This window comes from Ambystoma mexicanum, chromosome 9 (assembly GCF_040938575.1).
Source record: "Ambystoma mexicanum isolate Mex_15411 chromosome 9, UKY_AmexF1_1, whole genome shotgun sequence".
NCBI lineage: Eukaryota > Metazoa > Chordata > Amphibia > Caudata > Ambystomatidae > Ambystoma > Ambystoma mexicanum.
The window spans coordinates 608,980,257-609,006,879 of NC_090931.1; the positions used below are offsets into that span (position 1 = coordinate 608,980,257).

Genomic DNA, 26,623 nt, shown 5'->3' on the forward strand with positions numbered 1-26,623 from the left:
ACCTCCCTTCAAAAACTGTGATCACCAACTTGGTGTTGGTAGGCCCTTGGAGTGTTCACCATCCTGGCCAGACAGCATGCACCCTCTTGTCGGTGGACACAGGTCATGCCCTGAAATAGATATCCTTCTTGCATCAATGATGTTCCTCGATGGAAAACTAGGAAACGGGGATCGCGGGTGACTATCAGGCCGCTTGTCAGTGGACTGCATCCTCTGATACTAAATAAAGTATCACAAGGAAGTAGACATACCTTTACCAGGCATGTAAGCTGTACATCAAACCAATGCAGAATTCCTCTTATTTAACAAGTGCTCTGTGATCCATTGATCCTATGGACACACTCTAAACATTTATCAGGCAACACATCAGCTCATTTTCATTAAAAAAGTACAGAGCAGAAAGACACAAGGGTAGAGATGGATTAAGCAGCGTAAGAAGGGTAGAGATGGATTGAGCAGCGTAAGATGTGGAGAGGAACAACACTTGGATGTAGCTTATAGCAAAGGCAGAATTCTAAAAAAGAAATTGCGAGGCTGAAGCATGCAATCATGGCTCAGAAAATGTAGGATTCACAAGTGTGAGTTAAGCAGGGCATTAAGGCCAATCAGTAAAACTGTGAACATGAGGGAAATAGCTATCCCTACACAGTTACAGTGAAGCAGCCAATAGCCAGGTGAGCCCAACCAAATCAAAGGCCACAGGACCAGCCATGACCCCGAATTGATTAAATCAGCATTTTGAATTTAGAGATTGCTACAGAGAACCATATAAGTAGGAGTCAGATGAAACAGGAACACAAAATGAGGATTTTCTGCAGACAAACAAAGCAACAAACAGTTAATCGCCCCACAAACCAGTGCCGGAGGAATCATGCAGGAAGAGCTCAAACAGGGCATTTAGGGTCTATCGGCCTCATTATGAGTTGGGCAATGCAGGAAAAATGCAGCTGTAACACTGTTACCGCCGCATTACTGTACCACCAAACTATGAGTCTGCTGGAAAGTTGGAGGATTCACCTCCAGCTGTAAGCTTGTGTTAAATCTGCCACTTTTTGCCAAATTTCAGTGGAATTACTGTGGGCAAATTATTGCCGCAGTAATTCTGCCAAAATCCCCCATGGAGTCCTATGGACTCCAGTTAAGTGGGGTCTAATAACGCCACCACCACTTGTAATCCAATGGTAATACCACAGGCCCAAGTGACGGTAATGGAAATACAGTTTGGTGGTATCTCGGCGGATTTACTGCCGAGATATCAGCAAACTCGTAATGAGGCCCATAAAACAGTGACGGGGTGAACTTCCATCATAGTTCTAGAAATCATTCATACAAATGATTTTAGACCTTACATCTCATCTTTAACACAGTACAAAAATACACCAGACTGGGGGCATGAGGCAATTATGGTTGCTTTACTAAAGGAGGTTAAGGACCTGCAGAGATGTAAATTATATAGACCAATATGTCTTTTAATACAGATTCAAAGGTATTTTCACAAATATTGGCAAATAGACTGTCACTGATGACATCCGGTTCACTAAGCCCATTTCAGTATGGCTCTTTCTTAGGCAGGGACATATTGTAACACATGTATTTGGTTTTATTGTTAACAGGGGTCAAGTCCTAAGAAAAAAAGTGGGCGGACTCACTAAAATGCCAGTTGAACGTGGCGTCACCAGAAATTAGAATATCAAGGTGCCCTCTGAAAAAAGTGGGGGACACCGTCCACACGCGTGTACCCGTGACATGAGCCCTGGTTGAGGAGTCCTACGTTTTACAGTGGTGTGCGTGGACGTTGAGAAGGCACTTCACAAGGTTAAGTGAGACTTCTTAAGGGCCACCGTCATCAGTAAGGAATTCGTATTGAGGCCAAAGGCACAGCTCATATGGAGGGAAACATCAGAAAGGTTACAAATGATCACAGGTACAAGACGGGACTCCTCGCTGTCCCACATGCTGCGTGTTTTCAATTCATACCGTAACAAAATCTGAATTTATAAAATCTAGAATAGAATTAAGAGGATTGTGGGGTAAAGTTCCAGATTTATGCAAGTTACTTAGTCCTATTATCACACGATTATGTAAATGAACAGAGCTGCTACACATGAGGCAGCCAGGTGAATGAGGTATTTGCGAGTCAGAGTTACAAAACCCTCAGAGGGGATGTTAAAACTAATTATGGCAGGGTAGTGGATGAAACTAAGAAACACTATAAAATATGGGCAAACCTATGTTCGTTTCCATTAAGCTGAATCGGACTGGTTAAGATGGAAATGTCAAGCTGGCGTAAAACCAACTTTTTTTTTAAGGTTGAGGGCAAACAGCAGGTGTAAACATAACCCCTGTTCTGCCTGTGCCTTCAAAAACAATGAAAAGTCTCCTGGGAGCATGAATGGAGGCGTTAAGGCAGGCGTAATGGTGGTACTCCTGTCTTTTTTTCTCCCCGCTAACGCTCCGGGGGGCTCCAAAATTAGCCATACAGTATGACAGAGTGGGGACGGTGGCTTAGATCTCCCTCAATTTTAGGGATTACTACAAGGCAGCAAGGTTGAAGTCTACAGCCATTTTAATTGGTCCTGAAGAGCGTTACCCAAATAAAAATAGTGTTACACAAGGTCAATAGCACTCATGTTACAAAAGGTCAGAGTATCCCCACACTCGACAAGAGACTATCTTCTGAAATATTCACAATAAACTGCAGGTAGGAAAGGAGGAGGCACTTTAAGCAAAAATAGATTAGCAAATGTCAGCTCAATTGCAATAACTCAGTGCTCCATTTTGATTTTACACCCTCCCCCCCCCCGTACTGTGTTCAGGAAATAAACCCCTACAGTTGATGCGAGGTAAAAATAAAGAGAGTAGGCAAGTTACTGAACAAGTGGAAAATGAAGTCTCTCGAGGATATGAAAGGTGTCCTTGCCCATTCAAGACATCGAACTTCCATCATGCAAGACTCCCAGCCTGGAAATGGCAACAATCGCAGGTGCTCCCAGGGGGCAATATGAAGACAAAGAATATTCTAGAAAAGATCCGGGAATTACATATCTAGGGATACTATAAGAGCCTACAGCAAGATGTAGAGGGCAGAGGCAGCAGCCATCTTCTGATGCCATCAGGATCTAGGGATACATAGGGGAGGAATTGTGCAAGGCGCTTCAGAAGCTACACAAATTATTCATAGAGCCGTCACTCACTCGGGCGCAAAACTGGATTGTATTGCATGATGCATGACAACGTTTGGCTAGACTCAAGGTGAGGCAGAGGTAAACTATTGCGATTTTTGGAGGAATTATACATTTTCCACATTATACTAGCGTGCACAATTGTCAGCCCACTTCATAAATTAGAAATATTTTACGGATATGGTATGAAAGACCCCCATCCAGAAAACAGTATTTGGAGGAGAAGTTAAAGGCAAAAATCAACGAGAGGGTTTTAGCTTTACAGGAACCACAACTGCTAGATTAATTTCTCCATTATGAGTTAGCAGGATTTACCTCTAGTAAAATTTAACAATCTCAATTACTGGCACCGCTGCAATACCGCCTCAGAACTGGACCCAAATCCTTCAGATTCCGAGATGGTTTAAGTCCCCATTATCAAGACCCATATGACTGCATTGGGGTTTGGAGCAATTACCACAGAGTGTAATCCCCCCAGCGATAATTGCAACATTTTGCGATAATTACAACATTTCTCAAAGGTAGCATGAAGAAGAACCATCCAGTTAAGTTCTGGAAGTCTTACCGCCACTTTCCCTACAAACTCAGGATATTGTGGTGCGGTAAAGAGGCAGTAACTCCACTAAACTACTTTGGTACGGCATCACTATACTCCTCATGAGGCCCATATTTTGAGAAAAATTAAGAATTCCTCACTGCCAGGATTAGGACAGTGGCAGAGCAAACTTAGAGTATTTGCTGTCATGAGTAGAGAGATCTAAAAACAAAGTTATTCTGTTGCCTACAATAACAGACGCGGAGGGGAATGTTGGATACACTTCAGCAATGAGGATATATTGCGTGTGATTTGTTGTACTTTAGCTTTATTTCTTTTTTGCTTTCCCGTTTGTTTACTTAAGCAATAAGTCCCGCGCTGCGGGGGCAAAACCGAGTCAGGTAACTATGGGTAGTTACAGGCCCGAGAGAAGCGAGGGCCTTAACGAAGGCCCTGGGGCATTACCTGACTCAGTAAAGTCCCAGCGGCGTGGGGCTTATTGCTATTAGTACCCCGGCCTGCAAGACCAGGGTACTAATAGCATTCTTTTTCTGTTCCGAAACGCTGCAGCGTTTCGGAACAGAAAAATGGAAAAAAAATGTCAAAAACAAGGCCAGCCGGGGAAGGGAAAACGGAGTCCGTTTTCCCTTTCCATGGCAGCCATCGGGAGCGGACATGCTGGGGACAGAAGTGTTCCCAGCATGTTCGCTCTCGAAAACAGACCAAAAAGAAGGTAAGTGGGGTTGGGAGGGCAGGGAGGGAATTGTTTGGGGAGGGGGCTTTGGGGGAGGGGAGAAAACACTTACCTGAATCCCCGGCGGGAAAGGATGGCAGCCTCCAGCCTTGTGGTGGCTCGGAGCGGGGATTACCCTGTTCCGAGCCTCCTCATTGGCTGAGGGGGCTGCCACACGCCACCATCGGGGATGTAAAGGAAGCTTAAGCTTCGAGAGATTATATGTCGGGTAAAGCCCCGGCGAGAGCCGATCAGATTGCGTGTAACAATCTGATTGTCTCTCGCCGAGCACTAATTGTTTATTTGTGTCTCGTTTTTCTCTTTTATGATTGTACCATCAAGTTAATGAAGACAATCGCCTTGGTTTAGGATGATTACACACAGAGTTTTTCCTGGCTATTAGCAGTATCCTACGTGCCAATTAGGGAAGGGGAGTCATCTTTAAAGTTAAACAAAGCAAGTGGAGGCTGCAACTGTGTTTTTATGTTGGGGCTGATGCTCCCTGGCCTTGTGTTGAAGCTTGATAGACTTGGGGGGTTTTCTAGTCAGGGGAAAGTCAGCATGCAGCCTTCTCCAGAAGCTAAATACTGCAGCAAATCACTACCAGAGTAAGCACAGATCACACCATGCCAGGTAACATAGGGGAACCACAGCAGGGTACATTCTGAGAGTCCAGCCAGCCGGCAAAAAAGAGTTCCCACCTGGGCTGACATTAGGGGAACCACGCCTAGGTAATCGAAAAGCAGCTCTGCCAGGGGTGGAGAAGGCACAGAGATGCCAAACCAGGGGAGCACAGTTGATCTCTGGTGGAGGGTGGGGGCAGAGCAATAGAGCCAGGGTGCACACAAGAGATCTGTGCCAAGAGGGGAACTGGGAAATCACAGAAGGGTTAATTTTGGGGATCACATGTAAATCCTGAACAGGAGTGCACTGAGGCACAGTGTGTGTGTAGAATATGGGAGCCCAGCTGTGGGCAAAGAGAGGGATGGTGCTCCCAGCGGTAGAACAGGAGATCCTGCACAGGGAACCGCAGGGAATCCTCAACAGGAGAGCACAGGGGATCCCTGGCTGGGGATGCACAGTGAAGCCCAGCCAAGCCGACAGCAGTACTGAACCACAGGGATTTCTGCAATAAGGGAATGGAACCGTACAGCACAATCTGTCACCCCAGAACACGGAACTGCAGAAGGATGCCACGCTTTGCAATGGAACTTTACAGTGACAACTCATCCCGGAAAATGGAAAACCACAGCCCTATTGTGTTGCAACTCAGACATAGGATGTGCACTGCCTGCATCATCTTGGATTTGAGAAGTACAGAACCATCTTGTGCTTCAGTGTTGGGAGTTTCAGTGTTTCATCCAAGTCCCATCTGGGACGCTACAGCGCAATGCCGTCTCACCTCGGTAGACAGGAGTTTCTGCCAGTCGGGCTTTACGTAGAAGAGCACCCCTCTCCAGGCTCCAGGGAGCGTGGCACCACGCAGGAGTAAGATGAAGAGGATGATGTAAGGGAATGTAGCCGTCACCCACACCACCTGTTGGGGGGAAAAGAGGAAGACAGTGGTTGTGGCAGGCATAGTTCTGGGAAGGCACAAACCCTTTCAGGCACTGGATCCTCTCTAGGTTCTGACATCCCCACACAGCCCTAGGAGTCTCACCCAGATCACCACTCAGCTGTGGGATCCCACATCCTCATTCAGATCTGGACCCCACATCCGCATTCCACCCCAGGTCCCCAAGTCTCCATTCAACTCCGGGGTCCCACATCCTTATGCAGCCCTAGGTTCCTACAGGCCCACTGAGCAGGTGGATCTCACATTTCCAGGAAAGGAACAGCAATCCATAGCAAACCCGAGGGGAATATTTGCCATCAGATCGCGCTGCTTGCGCCACTCTCGTTCCGTACGTACGCTACGCTGCCTCTCCAATTTCCACCCAGCTTCTTTGATTTCTTTATTGACTCTCTGGGGCATCTCTAGGAATCCATGCAGGTGGCACACAAGCATGAACAGAACTAGACGAACAAGGCTCCCAATCAATAAGGGCAGATGATGGAGAGTCTGAATAATGGGTCTATTATTAAGTATACATAAATTTGCCACTGAAAAGTGTTCATCATTTATTTCACCTTTTAGCAAGGAGAAGGCTGTGGCTCACAAATGCCACTGTCACACAGGAGACAATTTGGTTTGTAGAGGACACTCTATATGTAGCACTTTGAACTTGGTTTATCTTGTATTTGATTTTATTGTGCTCCAACCAAAACTTTGCCTTTTACATAAAAAAAATTGTTAATACAAATTGTTATATACAAGGCATTTCAATAAAAGTTCAAAAAGTACAAATTCATAAGGCAAATATAAAACTCGCAATACACTTACAACACAATTTTTAAATCCCATAAAAGATTAAAATATAATACATCAAATTATGTAGAATTTAATAGACCTATTTCAAGTCACAGTCCCAATAATCATCTGAGATCGGATTACCAGATTTAGGAAAACAACGACCAAACTACTTTAGGCCAAGTTCGCTCAGGCCTTAGCACTCAATCATAATGTGCTTTAAAGTTGATTTGTTTTCTTGTTTTATCCAAATTTGACATGTATCCCTCTGAGTGTCAGAACTCTGGCGTACATGCAGGACCTCGCCTGTGGGCAATTAATTCAAACACAATTTTAGGAATTGTTCAAATAAATACAGATTAGGAAATCTTTCCAAATATTTAGGGTGCATACCCAATGATTCATGTAGTTTAGGAAAGGTGGAGTGTGGGTAATAACTTTTGGTTCTATCAATGGTCTCGATCCAGTCCCATTTCGTGAGGCACACCTTTACCAAAACAGGATTCTCTATTAGATCCGATTGGCTGCTGCCACATTGTTCCAATATTTAGTAAAAAGAAGGGTCGGTTTCTGTATACACTGCAGCCTGTAGTTCTTGGTACATGGAGGGCTGCAGGGCATATTACCCTTGACTGGGTACAAGGCCCTTTTGCTTTGGGTCCTAAGATGGGGAACACTCTCCCAAATGACATGCACCTGACCAATTCCCAAAATGCACAATTGCTCTTAGACCAGCGCCCGGAGGCAAACAGTTTCCATTAATGCTATACACATGATTTAATTAATTTAATATCTGCATAAATGATTGTATAATTCTATAGTATATTGCACCATTTAAAAAGAAGGTTTATTATTGCGTGCGCTAGCAAAGGAATTTTGCCATTCTTCCAGATTTGGCATGTTAGGAAAATAAGGAAATGAGTTGAAATGACAATGCCATAGTCACACAATTTGATCTGGTGGCAACACTGTGATTTCAGCCCAGGTTTCCTAGTACCACTTCATCTCTGTTTTACACCAGTGTGCACTGCTTTGCACATAGATGTCTTTCAACGAATGATTAAGTGCTCTGTGTTCAATAAAGGAGCCTTTGCAAAGTATGCAGAATATTGGGTACATAATATTAGAAATCTTGTTTTAAAGGTTAGTCAGTGATGGATAGAAACACTTACAATTAATCATAACCACTACAAATTGCTGAAGGCAATCTTCCCAAACATCATGGGCCCTTACAAGATAGGACAGCCCTTATGCAACCCCCTAAAGGGCAGTCTAAACCAAACTGCTCATTAGAAGTGTGCAGTGGCTGTTAGAGGAGCGCATGCGTCAACATCTACTGGCGCATTGGGGAACTTGTAATACAGCCTCTGCAGCTTGCATGCACATCTAAGTAATACTGCCTGGGAACAATCTGCCCTATTAGTTAAATGGAAGGTCATGAGGTTGCTTTGTGGTGCAGCTTCTTGGGCAATCTCTGTGAAAGGGCCTTCCTGCGGAGGGAGCGGGAAAATGCAGCAAGGAATGCAGTCGCCGAATGAGTCCGCCTGCTTTACACAAACACCAGCCCTGAGTAGAAACTTTGCAAACCCCCACACCTCCCGGATGATGGATGCATCCATTTTCCATTGTTTACATGAAGAGTGCTCAGTCATTCGAGCCCTGTACTTGCCTTGCCAGATGTTTTCACCCCCTTCCATATGCTGAAGTACACGATGGTGAAGATGAAGAGCAAACAGAGGGTGAGCTGCCAGCTGATGCCCCCCAGGTCGTGCAAGCCGCTGGACCTGTGCACCTGAAGCACCTGCCGCCTGCAAAGGGAGAGAAAGGCACAGAAAGGGGTTAGAGCCGAAAAAAGTCTTCTTCTTCTTCACGCAAACACTGGACTGTAAGCATTCACTGACAAGTGGGGTGGCACTGCCCAGCACAAGACTTTCAATGTTTCCGCTCAGAGCATCTGCCCCAGGATATGAACGAACTGAGCAAGGGAGCGGGTGAACTGGGCCTTAACGATCAGCCGGCCCCAATAGCTCACTTTGACTCAGAGGTAGGGATGGAGATTGCAGTGGGGAGAGCTGCACCCTGGCCATGCAGCTAGTGGAGGAGAAGGCACCTTGCATGGAGACATCTCCAAAGGCAGAATGAAAAGGGGAGCAGTCACAGTAGAGGACTGACAGAGCCCAGAGAGGGAAATACAAGGGAAGATGAGAAGGAGACAGATCTCACAGAGAGAGGGAGAGCGAGAGATATTATGGCCATACGAGATCTCGCCTGCTTGAATTAGAGAGATCTCGAAGAGAAACAGGGGAGGGACTGAACTTGGAGAGATGGGAAATAGAGAGAACCCAGGAGGAGAGAGATGTCACATGGAGGTATAGAAAGGAGAGCGCGCTCGGAGAGACCGTAGAGACGAACACATCACAGTGGCGATATCTCAAAAGGAGGGAGAGAAAGAAGAGCAACCATGGTTCTGTCTCATGCTATCATTTCGTTTAAGCAATCTTTCCCGCTCTCAGTTGTTTCCTCTCCCAATCTCCACTTCTCCAAATGTATCTTATTACCTATTAAAAATAGGTGTGCATAGTTCAGAATAGTGTGTCACTCAAAAGAAAGAGTTGACAAATAGAGTTCAAAATATTGAACTGGTCATAGCGCAGGAATCAAGAGTCGTATTTATTTAGTTTTACTGTAAGAGGTAGGGAAGGAGGTAGGTTAGTGGAGTTGCTGCCGGCGCGGGAGGGCAAAGGGAATTTCCATCCACAAACTCTTAAGAACATGTTCCTTTTATAGATGGTCTGTTATTGGTTGTAGTCGCAAAGACTCTGCACAGAGGCTGGAAAATTATTCAAATGTCCCTTTTTTGTTTATCAAATACCTTATACAACAAATGATCTAACTGATCAATATTGTGTTATTAACAGTGGGTACTTGAAATTGATAGTTTACATTGATTTGCAATTACAAACATAGGAGGGTGTTGTTTGTTTTTGTGTGATGTCTACACACCCCCTTTCCCATTCAGCCCCCCAAGTCACCCCATCTAACCGCAGTCTCCCTTCTTTCCATCTCTCTGTGTCTCTCTGACTCTCAATATTTGAATATCCTCCCCTCTCATCCCTTTTTAGCCTCTAGCTCTATTTCCCCCTTCTCTAATGCTTTCAATGATTCCCCCTCTACCAGTCTCCACATCCTTTCCCCTCTTTCACCACCCTTCTCACCTCCTCGTCCCCTCTCGGTGTCTCCCTTTCTTGGTCCAATGGTCAATCACCCCCTGTCACTACCTTAGTGTCTTCCCACCCCCCCAGTCTCCCCCCCGCCTGCGCTGCCTGCCCTTTTCAAATTTCCACGTCCACTTACATGCACTTACATGCACTTACATGCACTTACGTATAAAATTCCTCGGCGGGCGAGATGGAGTGGCCCGACCAGGCTACGGAGGAGTTGTAGAAGTAGTTGGTGCAGTTCTCCGTGTTCCAGGCATTGTTGCAGCTGGTCCAGGGAAGCTCGCTGGTGAAGGAGGACAAGAGGTAGTACAGTGCCCAGGCCATGATGGTATTATAGTAAAAGGCGATGTAGAGCGCAATGACGCAGATGGCATAGCCAATACCTGGAGAGATTGAGAACCAAAGTTAGAAGCCCTGAGGCAAAGGAGCACTGCTTGTGAGGTTAAATGATATCTTCCAACCATAATGTCAATTTATGCAGTGCATTGCATACAGTAGCACAGTCGCACAAGACCAGTTTAAGATTGTTACTATTTAAAAAGCAATGCCAATTGCAACATATATATATAGCTAAGGCTAAGGCCAATTGTGATTGTTAATTCTTTTAATTTATGTGTCTTGGTTAAATAACATGCTTGCTTAATGTAAGAGTGTGGAAGGAGAAGATTGACACAAAGGTGGCATGTTTTTGATCATAGACTTTTATTATAAAAATTAGAAACAAGGTCCTCCCTAGCCCAAACTTCTAAGAGCGATTTCCCTGCCTCAAAATGAATACTAAAATGGTCTATCAGGATGTCTGTCAAAGAATAAACTACTGGCCTGTGTCAACACCTACTTCTATCCCTCACACTATAAAACTAAAGAGTAAACTAACAAAACGTTCCTTCTTTTATGCAAGTTGCTCCTTTCTCCCGTTTCTGGATTGTTGTTCAACAAAAATGTTCTTTCAAACATAAGCAGCAGGGGGAATGACTCCTTTCCCCTGGTTTGCAGGTTTCAAAACAGTCTTTATACAATGTTCTCTCCAGGAGAATGGCCCCCATGGCCTGGTGTGATTCTGAACACGTCCCCAAAAGAACCAGGGAGTAATGACTCCCTTCCCCTGGTATTTAATAATATACTGCACAACAAAACCAGTGGGAATTACTCCCTTCCCCTGACATCACCAATTTGACCAAGAGAATGCCTCCCTTCCCTTGGTCTGCTCTTGATACACAAAGCAAGGGGGGGATGACCCCCTTCTCTTAGCATCTTTCTGCTTCTGCTTTATTACTAGGAGAAGACTCCTTTCTCCTAGTATTCCTTGATATTCCAAGCTTTCCGGTTGATTTATATTTTGCCTTTGTAACTTGCTTTAATGTCTCTTGGTTGCGGTACCAGACCCTTCTTCTATCACCAGCGGGTTCCTTTTTCCTGCTAATTACGATGGACAGGGTCCCAGACCGTTCCCTGGTGGCCAGTGGATTTATCTCTGCCACTGTCTTGAGGGCGACTCCCTCTGATGCTTGCTTGCTTATGCTTTGGGCCCCAGACCCTTATCTTGCTTGGGCTCCAAACCCTTTCTTGCTTCCCCTTGTCACCAGGCCCTCTTGGTTCACTCTCCTGCCAAGTACTGCCACGAGGAAGATTACTCATACAATCAAGTTCAGTTATATGCTTCGGGTTCCAGACCCGTATCTTGCTTGGGTTTCCACCCCTTTCTTACATCACCTTCTTGCCAGGCCCCCTTGTTTCACTGTCCTACCAAGTACTGCCATGAGGAAGATTACTCGTGTCATCAAGTTCAGTTAACTTGCACTCAGAATTATCAATTGACTTGCATTTACTTTCAAGTCTTGTGCCCCTACCGGTTCCTGCGTTACACCCATTGCCTCTGTTGGCTTTGTAAAGCTCTGCCAGTTCTTCCTGGGGTCTTGTTTCATTCAGGAACATTTCCCGGGTCTTCCTTGTCCCTGCAGCTCTTGTTCCATGTTCTTTGTTCCCAATTGTCTGGCCAGTGGTGTAGGCGGTGTTGCAGGACCACGCGATCCACCTTCTCCAGGTCACGCCACCGCTTCTCAGCCTCGAGCCATGTTCCCGACTAGCTTCACACCACTGGGTAAAGGAGTCTCGTTGCCTGCTTCTCGTCTCCAGAGGATGAGTGCTATCGGCTTCTCTGAGTGTTCTCTGCTCCACCTTTGATTCTCCCCTGCTGGACAGTCTCCCGTGATGCTTCACTTCTCGGCTGGGCAACCTCCAGGACGGTTCTCTCAGTCACTGAGTCCTTCATCGGATTTTAAGTTTTTTTGGTGAGCACTCCCCCGAGGAGCACTAGAACGGTTTCTCTCTTTTCATGAGTCACTCTTCATGGCTCCTTGGGGCCACCTCTCCTCAGTACATGCTTTGGGGTTGGCTTTTGCTTTTTGGATGATCTTCTTTGTGTCAGTAGATGAAATTGACATGATGTTACCTTTTTCATCTTGGATGATCCTCTTCGACTCAGTTGATGAAACTGTCCTGATATTGCAATAACACATGGTTGTGACAGTCAGAGCGGGGGTGTTCAGGAATGTTAGAGGTTTCAGGTAGATTTGGATTTGGGTGCTGAGCCATCTATCTCACGGGTGATCTTCCTTATCCCCAAAACGGGAGTCCCTCCCCATGAGGTTCTCCAGTATTAAACCACCCCTAAAGGGACTATTTGGTAGCGTCCTCACCTTCCTAGCCTCATGAGAGGATGCTCCCCCTAGGGGAGAAGTGACAACACTTAGTGACCTGTCACATTAAGTGCAATGAAGAAAGAAGAGATTGATAACAATTGTTTTATAGCTCTATGCAGCCAACAGGTTTTTCATCCATTTGATCTTTCTCCAGGCAAAGGTGGTATTATTCGCAATATGTAACTGTTTTCTTCAAAAGAAGTAATGCACTGCCTTCCTAGTAGATTCTAGGTTGGCACTCAGGACACTGATAAACTGAACACGGCCTTTCTGATGCAAGACATCTCTCTACATATAACTGAATGAATGCTTCCGAGATACAAATGATTATCAAGCTAAAATTGCCTGGAGCAGGCACATCAACTGACATAATGGAAATGGGTATAGCCTGAGACCAATAGGAATCGTTTGGCACAACACAACATACAACCTAGAATCCACTAGGAAAGCAGTGCATGTACCCCGGCCCACCCCATACCTAGGGGCATGGCTTTCCCAGACTGTGTACATACTCTAATATTATAACTCATGCATTTATATGCACTGGCAGATGCCCTCCCCCACCATGAGGCGTGGCTCCACAAAATGTGTGTGCTCTAGATCCACCATATGTTTGCAACCTTATGCATGCTCATTCACTTATATTAACTCACTTCGCACTTACTTTAACCAGCGTCCTGATGCCTGAGGGTTTGGGGCACTGTTATAAATGTAAAAATAAATAAATAAAATAAATTACTCCTTTTGAAGGTAACGGTTACATATCGCGAATAATACCCTCCTTGCCTTGAGAAAGACCGGTATGGTCGAAACACGTGCTGGCTGCATGAAGCTAGAATACAATTGTTGTTGAGCTCTTCTTTCTTCACTGTACTTCAGCAAGCATGTTATTTAACCAGTAAACATGAATGAAAGGAATTTACAATTGCAATTGGTTTTAGCATTAGCAATATATATGTTACAATAAGAATTGCTTTTTGAATAGTAACAATCATAAAGTGGTCTTGCGAGACTGTGCTACTGTAAACCCTTTTGCACTGTATACATTACGGCGGCTAGGGGCATAGCCCGGGAGGATAGCTCAGCGGCAGCGTGCGCGTCTTGGAAACAAGACGACACAAAGCAACAACAGGTTCGATCCCCGGGTCCACGCTTAGAAACCTCTGGGTGTTTAAGCACGTTATAAATTCGTAACTAAGACAAAAAAAAACACACAATTACGCAACTAAGAAAAACAAACAATTCCTGTAACAGCGCCTCAATTCCTGCGGGCTTTATAAATGTAAAATAAATAAAAAATAGCCACTACCCTGCACCAGCACACATTGCACCCAGTACCAGAAACAATATATCGGGCATGGTTAAAACTGCATTATGTTGCCCTAACTGCCGACTCCCATAATGACAATCTATCAAGGAGAATTTGGGCAAAAGAGAGGTTCATGTATGACAGTGGGGCTATAGGATACTTATAGTTTGTGAGTGTGTGACAGCACATATATTAAGCACTCTACACTCTCTACAGAGATTCAGGGCTGGAGCCGTGTGGACACACAGAGGATATGCATCAAGGAGTAGGTGACAAATGGAGAGAGAGGGTCACAGGGAACACTGGATGAAGGTAGGGCAAAGGGTGGTTTTGTGAGTGACCTCTGGAGAAGGCAAGGCAGGACAAGAAGAACTTCTCGTTGAGAGCCATAATCCTCATTGCATCCTCCTCATCATAAACTCCTCCATTATGCCAAACAAATAATGCATTTAGTAGAGACTGAGGTTGTGGGATCGCTCTATTACGTATGCGCTAGTTTCCACTCTTGAATTAGATCTTCAAAAATAAATGGCTAAACGAAAGGGTGACAGCGAGTAGTACCATTCCCTCAAACTTCCCACAAAGTTTGAAACAAATTAACAGAGAGATTATGGTTAGGGAAGATATCTCGCGCTCAAACCACGGGAAATCAATAGCATTTCCTAATACAAGTTCAATGTCACTCAGAATTGGTTTTAACAAATTCAGTGTCACTCCAAAGATCTGTTTCTGTGATAAATCACAAAAGTATTTTAATTCTTCAAATTGTGAACAGGCGACACGTGTTTCTACCACCGGTCGTTTTCAAGGCCCATGCGTTTTCTCTATACCCTCTCCCTTTGAGAATCGGTTCTGCAGAATTTTCGCACGATTTTTCACCACTCTTAGTCATCAAATCCTTCCAATTTCACTCCTGCAGTAATTATCCTGATATTTCAGTCCTTTGTTTGGGAGTGAAAATTATTGAATGGCCCAAATTCTTGATTTTATAATCCAACTTGAAATTCAAGCTCCATATATCATGCGTGACCTAATGCCATATAAAAGGGCTCAATCCCTTCTTCCACAATCCCTGGACAATGCCTGAACCAGTCGCTTCTTCCGCTGTAAGGATACTCCGCTCCATACGGCGGAAGAAGTGACTTCCGCCGTATTAAAGAAGAAGAAGAATTAAAATACTTTTGTGATTTATCACTGAAACAGATCATTGGAGTGACCCTGAATTTGTTAAAACCAATTCTGAGTGATATTGAACTTGTATTAGGAAATGCTATTGATTTCCCGTGGTTTGAGCGCGAGACATCTTCCCGAACCATAATCTCTCCATTTAGTAGAGACGTTTGGACACTAGACTGACTCAACTTGCACTGCACTTGAGGTTTTCTGGTTCACTTGAGTTAGTTTAGCTGCGAGGTCACAGGTAGGTGAGGTGTTTCCCACACTTCGTGTTAGGATTTGAATGTGTTTGTGCCCGGATACCTGGCACTTGACAAAGAAATTTAACTCTTCACATCCTTGTCTGGAGTGGGTTTTGTGCATTTTATTTGCATGGATTTAGCAATGATGTCCAAGCACCAGCACATTCCCGGCAATGAAGCGCAATATTTGCAAACCTCCTTCCAAACGCCAACCACCATGCCTTCAGAAAACAACTTGAAAGTCACCTTTTCAGAGCTATCCATCCACACACCTCTCCAGGCAAAAACACAGACGTGCACTATGCAAATCCCCTGATTCTTTCAAATTAGCTAAGAGTGCCAAATGCAACAGAGGGAATAGGCTGATAATTTCATCTGAAATAGTACCACAAACTCCTTTCACATCCCCACCCGAAGAAAAAAGAATGGCACCAGGTGGCAAATTATTCCTATAAGTGGGCGTGCCCAGTACTCAATCAGTGACATAAGAGTGAACAGAGTAATTCCCGGACAGATTCTTAAATCCTTACCTTTGAATATAGGGCAGATTTTCCTCCAAATTGAGATACATCCATTCCTGTGATATTGGCCCAGGGCTAATTCCATGTAGAAGAGGGGTATTCCCCCAAAGATGGCCATAATGGTGTAAGGGATGAGGAACGCCCCTAAAAGGAGAAACACACAAAGAAAGAAAGGTGTCTGGTATAGGTCTAGCAGAGAGAAGGCTTAGTACATTCAGCGAAACACTACAATACCTTAAACTCAGTGCTTTAAGATCACTACATTGGTTATGTTATGTTATGTTATTTTGCATTTATATAGCGCCTTATACACCATTGGTATGGTCTGAAGGCGCTGGTAGGTTGAACGCCCTTGGGAACCGAAATTCGGATCAGTAGAGAGAGTAGAGAAAGTCAAAGGTGCGTGTGAGCACCAGATATGTGTGCAGCTGGTGCAGTATTCGTGTCATAGCTGCTTCTTAGCGGTAGGTGTGGTGGTTGAGAGCTCAGGAGTATGTGTGCATTCTGGCAGGATTTATCCAGACCGAATGTGGCAGTGTTAGGCCTGAGGGGAACGCTTGGCTCGAGGGTGTGTAACCAGCAGTGTTTACTTAGAATGATGGGGAATGTGTGGCAGATGTTGGTATGAGAACAGTTATACCGAATGGTGTCATAGTATCTCTGTGTTCTAGTTGAGTGGTGGTGTAAGGAAGAGAGTAAGCGTGGTGGTGTGATATGATGGGTTATATGCTCTTTCAAACGTTCCCTGCAATCCAAACCATAGTATATACGTTGCGCAATTCTATGCGCTCCAGTCCGTTCCATGCGCTCCAGTCCGTTCCCTGCATCCCAGTCTGCTACACACACTCCAGTTCGCTCGACGCACTTAAGCACTCCAGTCCGCCCCATGCACTCCAGTCCGTCCCGCGCACTCCAGTCCGCCCCGCGCACTCCAGTCCGCCCGGCGCACTCCTGTCTGCCCCACGCAGTTCTGTCCGCCTCACGCACGCATGTCTGCCCCACGCACTCCTGGTGATGTGTACAGTATATAAAACATATAATAACAATGTGTTATTTATATAGTACTTTTGCCAAACTGTGGTAGGTCTTCAGCGCAGCTTGGATGAAATTTGGAAATCCTCTAATGAAAATCATTTGATGTTGAATCCCAGTAAATCTTGTGTAATGAGAGTGTGTAAAATTAAGAGACGCTACATTTGGAATCTTAATAATACCCCTTTAGAAGAAACGTTCGAGGCTACCAGTTTGAGGGATTTTGTCACAAACTCTTTGCCAGAAAGAAATGTTGCAGAAAGAATTTACCTCTGGATTTGGCTTCTAATAGCACTTGTCAGGAAATTTAACAACGATCAAGGGGGTTATTCTTTACTTCCCTTAATAGGGCTCTTTAAAGAAAACATTGCTCCAATCGTATTGACAGTATCACGAGTTAGCCACGGCTGCATAAGGCATGGATAAACTAGAAGGACAAATTTGGTGAAAGCTTTTGAATCTACCATGCTGTTTACCTGTGCATGCAATAAGGGTGGAACTAGGTACAACTTTTTTTATTCTGCTGATGTATGCATTAAAGCGTCTCTTTTATGTTGAAATTAGGTTTCTGCCACAAAAGATGATTTATTAACAAATGGGACTAGGCACATGGAATAAGAAAACAGGCATGCTTGTTCATTTTAAAGCTGGCTGCGAAGCATATTTACAATTAATTGGATTTTAGTTTTTGAAATATTCTGTGCAGTTGGACACTGGACTATTCTCGAAAGCAGTTCAAAGAAAAGTTTTTGATTGGCATTGGCAAGAGCCATTTTAGATATCTAAAAGGGAAACATTTATTAGATCAATCTACTAAACTTTTTCTGACGTTTTGTGAGGCACAACCTTATATGTCCAACTTTCCCGATACATTTGAGTCATGATTTTTAATGTGATTTCACTTCAATGTATTTCCGACACAGTAGATATTAGGTGCCCAGAAGAGTAGAGAGAAAGCTTTATGCATTTGTTGTTATTGTTATAATATTAGTTCTAGTGAAACCTGAAGACCATTTTTATTGATTGCCCAAGATTGATGTTAAATAGGAGACTATTCTTTAAGCATTTTGTAGACTATGAATTGTCATTGAAGACAGACTGGTACTGGGCAAGTTCGATGTTAGGAAATTAGCTTTCCCTAATTTTTGCAATTTATCACTTTTATAATTTTTGCTTTTTTAAGTGCATGATATAATGTATTTTGTAAAGTCTAAAGTTTGATGCAAACCAAATCACTGTAATAAATAAATAATAGAAATAAAGAAACAAATAACATATCATAACAATTCAATGAAAACAGATTGCCCAGAATGCACACACCTCTCTATGCCTTTTTTATTTATCCATATCATTGTAATTAGTGTAGAGACTCTGACCTCAGGCAAAGATCACAACACCTCTTTTCCTCTCTGCCTATTTGTACTATCGGGTGCTGTACATGAATTAGAAGCTCACCGTCCCATTTTCCATTAGATGCCCTTCATTATTGCCCAGTTGCTGGGACTTTAGGTCTTAAAGTCCTTGGCAATTCAACTTCTCCAAAATGTCTTGCTTAGTGCCTCCACCATACACTGAATTGGAAAAGGGGACAGGCAGGCAATCTTTACTTGATAAAGTCATCTTGCCTTTATTTTCATTCTTTTTTCCAGATCACGCTTTTGGGCAAGACATCCTGGGCCGATAATCTCCTATATAGTGAAGGTATATAGTAAAGGGACTCAATTATCTCTCAGGTGCTGGTGCACATATAACCAAAACAACCAACCCAAAGACACAGCTCAGGTTATCTCATTCTCTGTCATAGGGCCTCATTACCAGGATGGCGGTAAGGGGTTAACGGTGCCGGTAAAGGTGCCGGTGCCGTTAACCCCATACCGTCCCATTATGAGGTCCCCTAGCGGGACCCACAGTATACAATCTGGATCTTGGAGTATATTACACCAGATTTTTGGAAGCTGGTAGCAAAATTATTTCTTTGGGTGTTAAAAACCAATCACCGTTCCCATTGAAGGCATATGGGAGGTAGGTAAACATATTTATTAAAACTCAAAAACATATATTTTGTAATTCATCCTTCTTTGCACTTAATAATTTGAGCAGATGTAAAGATGCATTCGTCCCCTAACGTTCTTCTTAGATCCATCCGTACCAATATTAGGGTTTCTTCAGTTGGCACTGCCCTTTTTGAGAAGATGGAGTGGTCAGTATTGGGTTTATGTGTGGACTGAAGGTATCCTCGTGCATTTTGTACACAGATTCTGAGGTAATCCATAACCCCAAAACAGGACTAGATGTTCAACAGACTACAGAAAAGCTAACCAAATTGTGCCATGTTTGTATGCTTTTTTATGCATTTCAAACCAAAACAGTGCACACACGAGTAAACCTGTACTTTTCGTCTAACCACTGTTCAGCTCCCACTTTCCTTGTTGACTTCCTGTTTCTTGAGTTTAGTGTTCTTCCTATAAATACACTTCCCAAACAAGTGATTGTTACGTTTACTTACAGAAAGGCTTTTTTTTGTATATCTCCAGCCAAGAAAGTAAATAAAGGGTTTTAGCAACATGACTTACAATCACACAAATACACTTGTGCACTACCTAGAAAATACTGCTCATCTTTCAAGAGAGCCCTAAGGCCTTTCTCTCCTAAACAATCCTTTCACTAATCGATATGACAATGGCTCCGCCAGTTGTCGGCTGCCCTTACTGGACAGACAGGACAACTGCAGCCATACCCATTCATCAACATACACAGGGTAAGGCACAAAGCATGGATCCCAGGCAAATGCTACAGGAACCCAGGAAGCATGTATGCAAGTATGCAAGTATACCCATTACTCACAGTGTGGCAGGTACGTTGCCAGGGCCATTCAAATGTGTCTGTTAAAATGGGCCCTGAGTGAGGCTTCGTGGGGGAAGGGGGTGTGGAGGTCAGGCTCTGCCCCCATGTTGTCAGTCTTATGAAGCGAATACTTATTTAATTCAGTGCATTAAATGTGCACTTTGCGGTGTGCACTTCACAGGCTGGCTTTGCTCTCGCCATGAGGCTGTCCACTCCCTCCAGCCTTACAGTGTCCTGCAGCCCACACCTCGACTTCATTAGCATCTTGCTGACAGAGCCGATTAGCGCTTCAAGTGGCCATTTAGGGTTGCAGCTCTCTGCTTGCTGCCTTCCTTTATTCTGCCAATGCAGAGACCAATAACACTGCCCTGTGATAATCAGCAGCTACTCACCACCTTTCTCCATTGCGTTATTTAGGATTTTGGCATGAATGAGGTTGCAAAGTGGGGCTGACGTTATGCAGAGGTGCACGTGTTCCCTGAGGAAGTATCATTCTTCCCAAACTCAAGACTCAGTCGCTTTAAACGCGTCCATTAATGCATCGCAGACATGTTCGCCCTGCTTGCAGCTCTCTGCTGCTGGCCAGAGAATATGCCTGGAGATTAATGAAGTTCCAGGTGCGGCTCATGTTATGATATGATGTGGCATTTATAACACGCCTATACACACGTGTTTCAAGGCTCACGAGGCAAGAGAGGGGGAACAGAGGGAAGACAGAGGCAACGATCTTACTAGGCCAGGCGACACTGAGATCACACAAGTGCGGGGGAAGGGGGGGTGCATTACAAGGGAACGACAGTAAAAATAAATAGAATAAATAAGAGCAATAGTAAAAGTGCAGCCAGCTGGTGGCAAGTGCAAGGGTAAGTGCAGACATCAGGGGTTAGGTGCTGGAGCGGGGCTGTAGGGATACAGAAAGCAGTCCACAAGTGCAGGGGATACCAGGGAGGCAGTGCAGGGGTGCAACTAGCGGGGGAGGGGACCTGGGCCCGAGATCAGAGGGTAGCCAGGTAACCAGTACAGTTTCAGCCAGGAGTTCAGCAGGGGAGAGGAGGGGAGAAGGCAGAAGCAAAGACTAAGGTTATGGGGAAATCATCTACTGGAATGTGTATTAGGAAACCCATCTCCATTCTAATCGATGCATCACACATCTGGCTCAAACTGGCTTTCCCAGCGTTAGGCAAGGGAGTCCCCCAAACAGCATTTTGAAGTGGGCACTCACAGGCACCAACACAACGTCAGCGGGCACTATTCCGCATGCTTCTGTTCCTCTCTCACTGTCACAAGCATTCAGAATGCATATTTGGCGACGTCTGCGCCTCTACATCACCCTGGAACTTCTGTAATCCTCCCTGCGCTCATTAACACAAACGCCACAGCATGCCACACTCTTGACTCCACGTGCAGAATCTGATTTGATGCACGAGGAATGTCTAAGCCCACACTCCATTCCGCATCTGCTAAGCTGATTACTACGGCATCGCCACAACAGCCAAGATAGCCAATTTGCAAGCTTGTCCTCCAAACGTGCATCACGCGGGCACACCGGAAGGCCCGCTGCAAAGAAAGATGAGGCTCACCGTCTCAAAACGTAACATAAATAAAAATAAGTTTTAATGCCAATTTGAAATCTTGCTACATAACAAGCAGTTGCATGTTCACTGGATATTTGTGGAGGCAATGCACAAACTTTAACAGTTATCACCACACTATCAAGCTTTGCTCCACACCAACAACTGTTGGCGTCTCTCTCTCTTTCCTTTTCTCTCTATGGCACCATTTCACCCCCTCTTTTGGGCCTTTCTGCCCCCTTTTAAGATATGTTGGCTCTCCGCCTGGGGTTGAACCGTGAGCACACTTGCATTTAGGCACTGGGTCCTGTGTAAAATCGGGTTTTACTGGCTAAGCTTCTACACCACACACTTGCCAAATATGAGCCAATCATCATCAGGGCCTTTATTTGGCAATAACAAGATGCCATAAAAGACCAGTTATAGATACACCCATGCACCCAGATACATTTCATTCATGATAAATGCTATATCTACAATATAATATCAGCATTAATCGGAGGCTGAAGTACTTCTAATCCTGGCTGCCCTAACCAAATGCTCATTCAGGGCCCCACTAAGTAGCCTGTCCAACATTATCGTAACATGAAGTAGTGCAGGCTTATATGTGAACCCTCTATCCTCAGGGAGAGGAGTTGGTATTCTCCTCCTTGTAGAGGTATATGCTGCGCAGAAAAATAGAACAGACCCGGGCGCGTATGTCGCAAGGATAAAATGGGCAAGACAATCCTTGCCATTTCCCAACAACAAATGTATCAGCAGAAGATTACATTTTAGTCTAGTTAGAGACCTTAACGCTTCAAAATACAATACCCGCCGTCCTCCCTTGTGCCCCTGAGAAGTGTCCAACACACGGCTGCACGCCTCATCAAGGGTCTACGCAGATATGACCACATCACCTCAGTCCTCATCCACCTTCAGTGGCTGCAACTGCACCCACAAATCACCTTCAAGTCTTCCTGCATCATCTATAAGGCAGTCAACCGCAAGTCACCCAGCGACCTTGCAGATAAACTCAGCATTTCCGGCAGACAGCGCGCCACCAGAAGCCAAGACACATCCAGACTTGAAATCCGCCGCTGCAAAAAGGAAAGGACGAGAAAACAAGGCTTCTCTGCCTATGCCCCAATACTATGCAACCTCTTCCCCATCAGCATCAGACTCGCCCCCATGCTACTACAATTCAGAAAAGAACTCAGGACCCACCTCTTCAAGGAATCTCTCCTCCTCAACATCTAAGCCATCATGTCGCCATGGCGCCACCTGACTTGCTAGACGCCACCCACCCCTCTCCTCCTAGCCACCCATTACAGCTGTACACCTCCTCTGTGCCTCTCTGTATCCTATCCCCGAGCCAAGAAAAAGGCTAAGTAAATCCTGGAACAGAATATTTTGAGAATCACATAAGTTACATCCTTTACAGTTATTAGCTTCTTGACTCACTTATGGAGGGGTAGCAGGTGGCAGAGAAACAGAGATGCCTCTCACGGGATGGGGCTGCAGGGCCTAGTGCTGGTATTTGGATGGTGGTGTAGTACGGGGGCGAGAGAAACACTGATGGCCTTGCAGGCTGGGGCAGCAGGGGCCTAGGCCCGTATTTGGATGGTGGCGAGTGTGATGTCAGTAGACACCCGAGTCACGTGAGCGAGGGGGAGCCTGCCTCATGTGACAAGGGACACGCAAGAGGAAATAAAATGGGGAAAGCGCGGAAGGGGATGACCCTGTATCACTGCATCCTGGTTGGTTGCGTGTTCCTTAAGCTCCGCATGAACAGTGTGTCAGAGTGTGAATGAACGCGATCCCAACCCCCTATAACAACCGGAGGACGGAATAAGAATATTATCACAACGAGGAGGCGAGAAGAGGCACGGATGGCCTCAAATGATTGGGTTTAGTGGCAAGAGAAGTTATATGTGTGGTTGGGGGGAGAATAGAGGAACACAGATGGCTTCCCTCAATGGGGGAGGCCAGCAGTGGCATTTGGATGGTGGCACAGGATAACATAGAAGGTATTCACAGCCGGATCGCGCTCCAGGGGCCAGAACGATGTTTGCATGGGGGTGTGATGTTTGGACGGATTTGGGAAGTGCCTGGAGAAACACTGGATGGTGGTCTGGGGCAAGCCTTTGAGAGAGAGGCAAGGGGTAGCACAAGATGGTCAACTGGGGCCAGCATTCAGGGTGAACACGGAACCAGGAAGTGACCAGCCTGAAGGATAGCTAAGGGGATCAAGGCCTCTCCTATCAGCATCTTTAAGCCTCAACCAGTAGACTTGTCTTGCCCCAGCCAATCAAGCACTTCTGTGAGTGGCAGCGGGGCAGGACAGGAAGTGAGGCAGAAGGTCGGTGGTGCTGCTCTATGTACAAGACTGCGGGTCCCTTCATATTTTTTTTCTTTTATTTTTGAAAACTTTCCCCACGCGCAGCCATGTTTCAGGGTACAGGTGGGCAGCAGGTTGGACCTTGCGTCTCTGTCCCTGCTTTGGCCAGGCAGTGGCCTGACCTGAGGCTCGGGCTAGAGCCGCTGGTTTGGACAAGGCTAGCGTTAGCCTAGTCTGGCTCACCCACCTCCAGTTGCCTACAAACAGTCCTAAAATGCAGCCTGTTGCAAACATTTTCTTCATAACGCACTATCTTCAAAAGGGTCGTCTGTTCATATGCCCAATAGTGACAACCCTACCACACACCCGTTACACCCATTGTAAATGCAGGAAAAAGTATAACAAAATTAGCAAAGGGCAGCTGTATATAACAATCTCCCCAGATCCTTGTATGTGTGTGTGTGTGGGGTAGGTATCGGAAGCATGGCCAGATTCATTCTTTTTTGCTGATTTTCAACTAGAAGAATGTGGTTTTAATGCCCGCTCAGGAGGGCGGACATGGCTGGTAATGGCCTGTCAGCCCGAGCAAAGGCAGGCCTGAGTGAAGCGAGGGCCTGAGGTCGGGCTGTGGGCCGTTAACTGTCATGTACACCCTCCTGAGCAGGCACAAAAGCCACATTCGCACCCCGGGGTTCATTCAGGGTGCGAATGGCTTTCATTCATTGTCCCCTGGAGATTTGTGCTGCTTGGTGGCGGCCGGGAGACGGGAGGAGCGCCGGGGATGGAGCACAGAATTCCGCTCCCACAGGTAAGTGGGGATGGAGGGAGGGGGTGGCAAAGAGTATCAGGGGATTTTGGAGGGAGGGTGAGGAGGCAACAGGGAAGGCTCTCTGTTGCCTCCCCACATTAACAAAACAAAAAAAGTATGCCACAAGGGGAAGAGCCCCGGGTGGCCAGGTCATCGGGCGGAGAATGCCTATTCTCGCCTGCTGTTCCAACCACCTGATTGGCCGAGCGCCCTTCACCGGGGGAATATGGCTTGCATGCCGACCATGTCATCCAGGAGGGCAGACATTGCCGGTAACAGGCCCCCAGTACGAGCTCAGGCAGGCCCCAGCTGTAGGCTGTTACCGCCTTTGTCCGCTCTCCCAGCTGTGCATAAAAGCCATTTGCAACTAAGTGTACATCCGGGGTGTCGAATGGTTTTCATTTTCTTCCTCCGGAGATTGGCGCCGCAAGTAATGCCAATCTCTGAAGGGGAAAAAAAAAATCAAAGATGGCCACTGCCATTCCATGACTATAGCGGCTGCCAGAGCTGGAGGTGCGGTGGACCAGAGCTCATAGCTCCGGTCCTGCCGGTAAGTGGGGAGGGAGGAGGTTTGGCAGGAGGTTTTTGGTGGTTTGGTGGGGTTGGGGGAGTGGGGAGGCAACAGGAAGCAGCTCCCCGTTACTTCCCCATGTTTAAAAAATTTAAATAAATGTCACCACCCGGGGAAGGGCATTTGTTGGCTGGGACAGCAGGCGGAGAATGCCTATTCTCATCCACTGTTCCAGCCACCTGATTAGCTGAGCGCCCTTCTCCGGGTGCCAATAAACACAGCATTCCCTCACAGAACTTGAGAAGACCAGTCTTCCACAAAGAGAGCTAACTGAACCGGTTCTTCTTTGACTTTCCAGGATGAAAAATCGTGCATTTTGAAAAATAATGTTTATCTTTACTGGTGGACTTCAAAGTGAACTTTACATTTTGTATTACAAAAGCTTGACGAAGACTAAATCCCAGCTTAGCCTCTGCTCTCGGCACCAGCAGACTAGTTAAGAATGAGCCCTGAGATGTAGGTATTTTTAGTGTCAAACATAAGCAGGGTTATCAATATGACAAACACAGAATTTGCCAGCAGACAAGGATCCCCAGGCACACCCCGTCTGCGTGTGTGCTTCCCCTACTACTAATGCTTGCACAGGCTTTCCCCTGCTTTCACTATTCTATTTTGTAAATGTACTCCAAAGGCTTCAGCCCCCCCCACCCCCGCCCAGTGCTATAGCATGACCGCTAGTTCTAAAGGTGCTCTTCCACTGTATGATGCTTCCTGCCACCGCCTCTTGTAGTACTCGGTTTATTCTCCTGTCCTTACTAATTTACATTCATTTAGTTCGGTTCTATGTTATTTTGCCGCTGGATTTTTCGTCGCGGGACTTTTCATCGCGGTTTTTTTATTAAACATGGAGACAACAAACAGATTCAGTGTGGAGGGTAAGCTGAGAGATAGGCACCTTCTCCAGGAGTATGCCCAGGAAAGGAGTGATGGAGACTGAGTGATAGTTTGCCCAAATAGTAGGGTCACCAGAGATTTTTTTTTAGCAGAGGGTGCACAAGAGAATGCTTGAGAGAAGTGGGGAAAACTCCAGTGGCGAAGGGGAGGTTGCCGAGGTCTGCCAAGGCTGGAGCTAGAGAGTCATTTATTACCCTTTCTTCTTCCTCTTGCTCATTTCTCTCAACCTCTCTCTCACCAGTTATTTCTACTCGTGGCCTCCTACTTCTGCTCTTTTGTTCTTTATCTCCCAGTCTCTACAATTTCCATCCCCTACTTTCACTTTCTCCCGTGCTCCTCTCACCGCTCCTGATCGGCCACCTAGATTCCACACCTTACGGTCTCTCCCGTCTCTCCATTCTGCCCTCCTTGCCAATCCAAAACCCCACAGATTTTCTACTTCAAATACCTTCTTTCAGTGTAAAATGCTGACTGCCTTTATAGAAGCGTAGACCAGCAGCCAGTGTTCAAATAGTGCTTTGGAGTCGCAACCGGCTCGTCTGCATGTCCCAGCAAGGATCAGATAACAGAACAGGTTGTCTGCCATTTCGGTTTTCATATCATTGCTATGTT

The 26,623-nt window shown here is 45.6% G+C and overlaps 1 protein-coding gene across 4 annotated transcripts in view; it reads right to left on the reverse strand.

Moving 5' to 3' along the window:
• Positions 1–26,623, reverse strand: part of SLC6A4 (solute carrier family 6 member 4) — a 438,254-nt gene that overhangs the window by 229,090 nt on the left and 182,541 nt on the right. For all 4 annotated transcript variants that reach the window (XM_069615255.1, XM_069615253.1, XM_069615254.1 and 1 more), the window contains exons 3-6: positions 15,981–16,115; positions 10,185–10,404; positions 8,470–8,608; positions 5,853–5,987 (exon numbers count right to left, since the gene is read on the reverse strand). In XM_069615255.1, the coding sequence (XP_069471356.1) occupies positions 5,853–5,987; positions 8,470–8,608; positions 10,185–10,404; positions 15,981–16,115 (629 nt within the window). The remainder of the gene's footprint in view (positions 1–5,852; positions 5,988–8,469; positions 8,609–10,184; positions 10,405–15,980; positions 16,116–26,623) is intronic.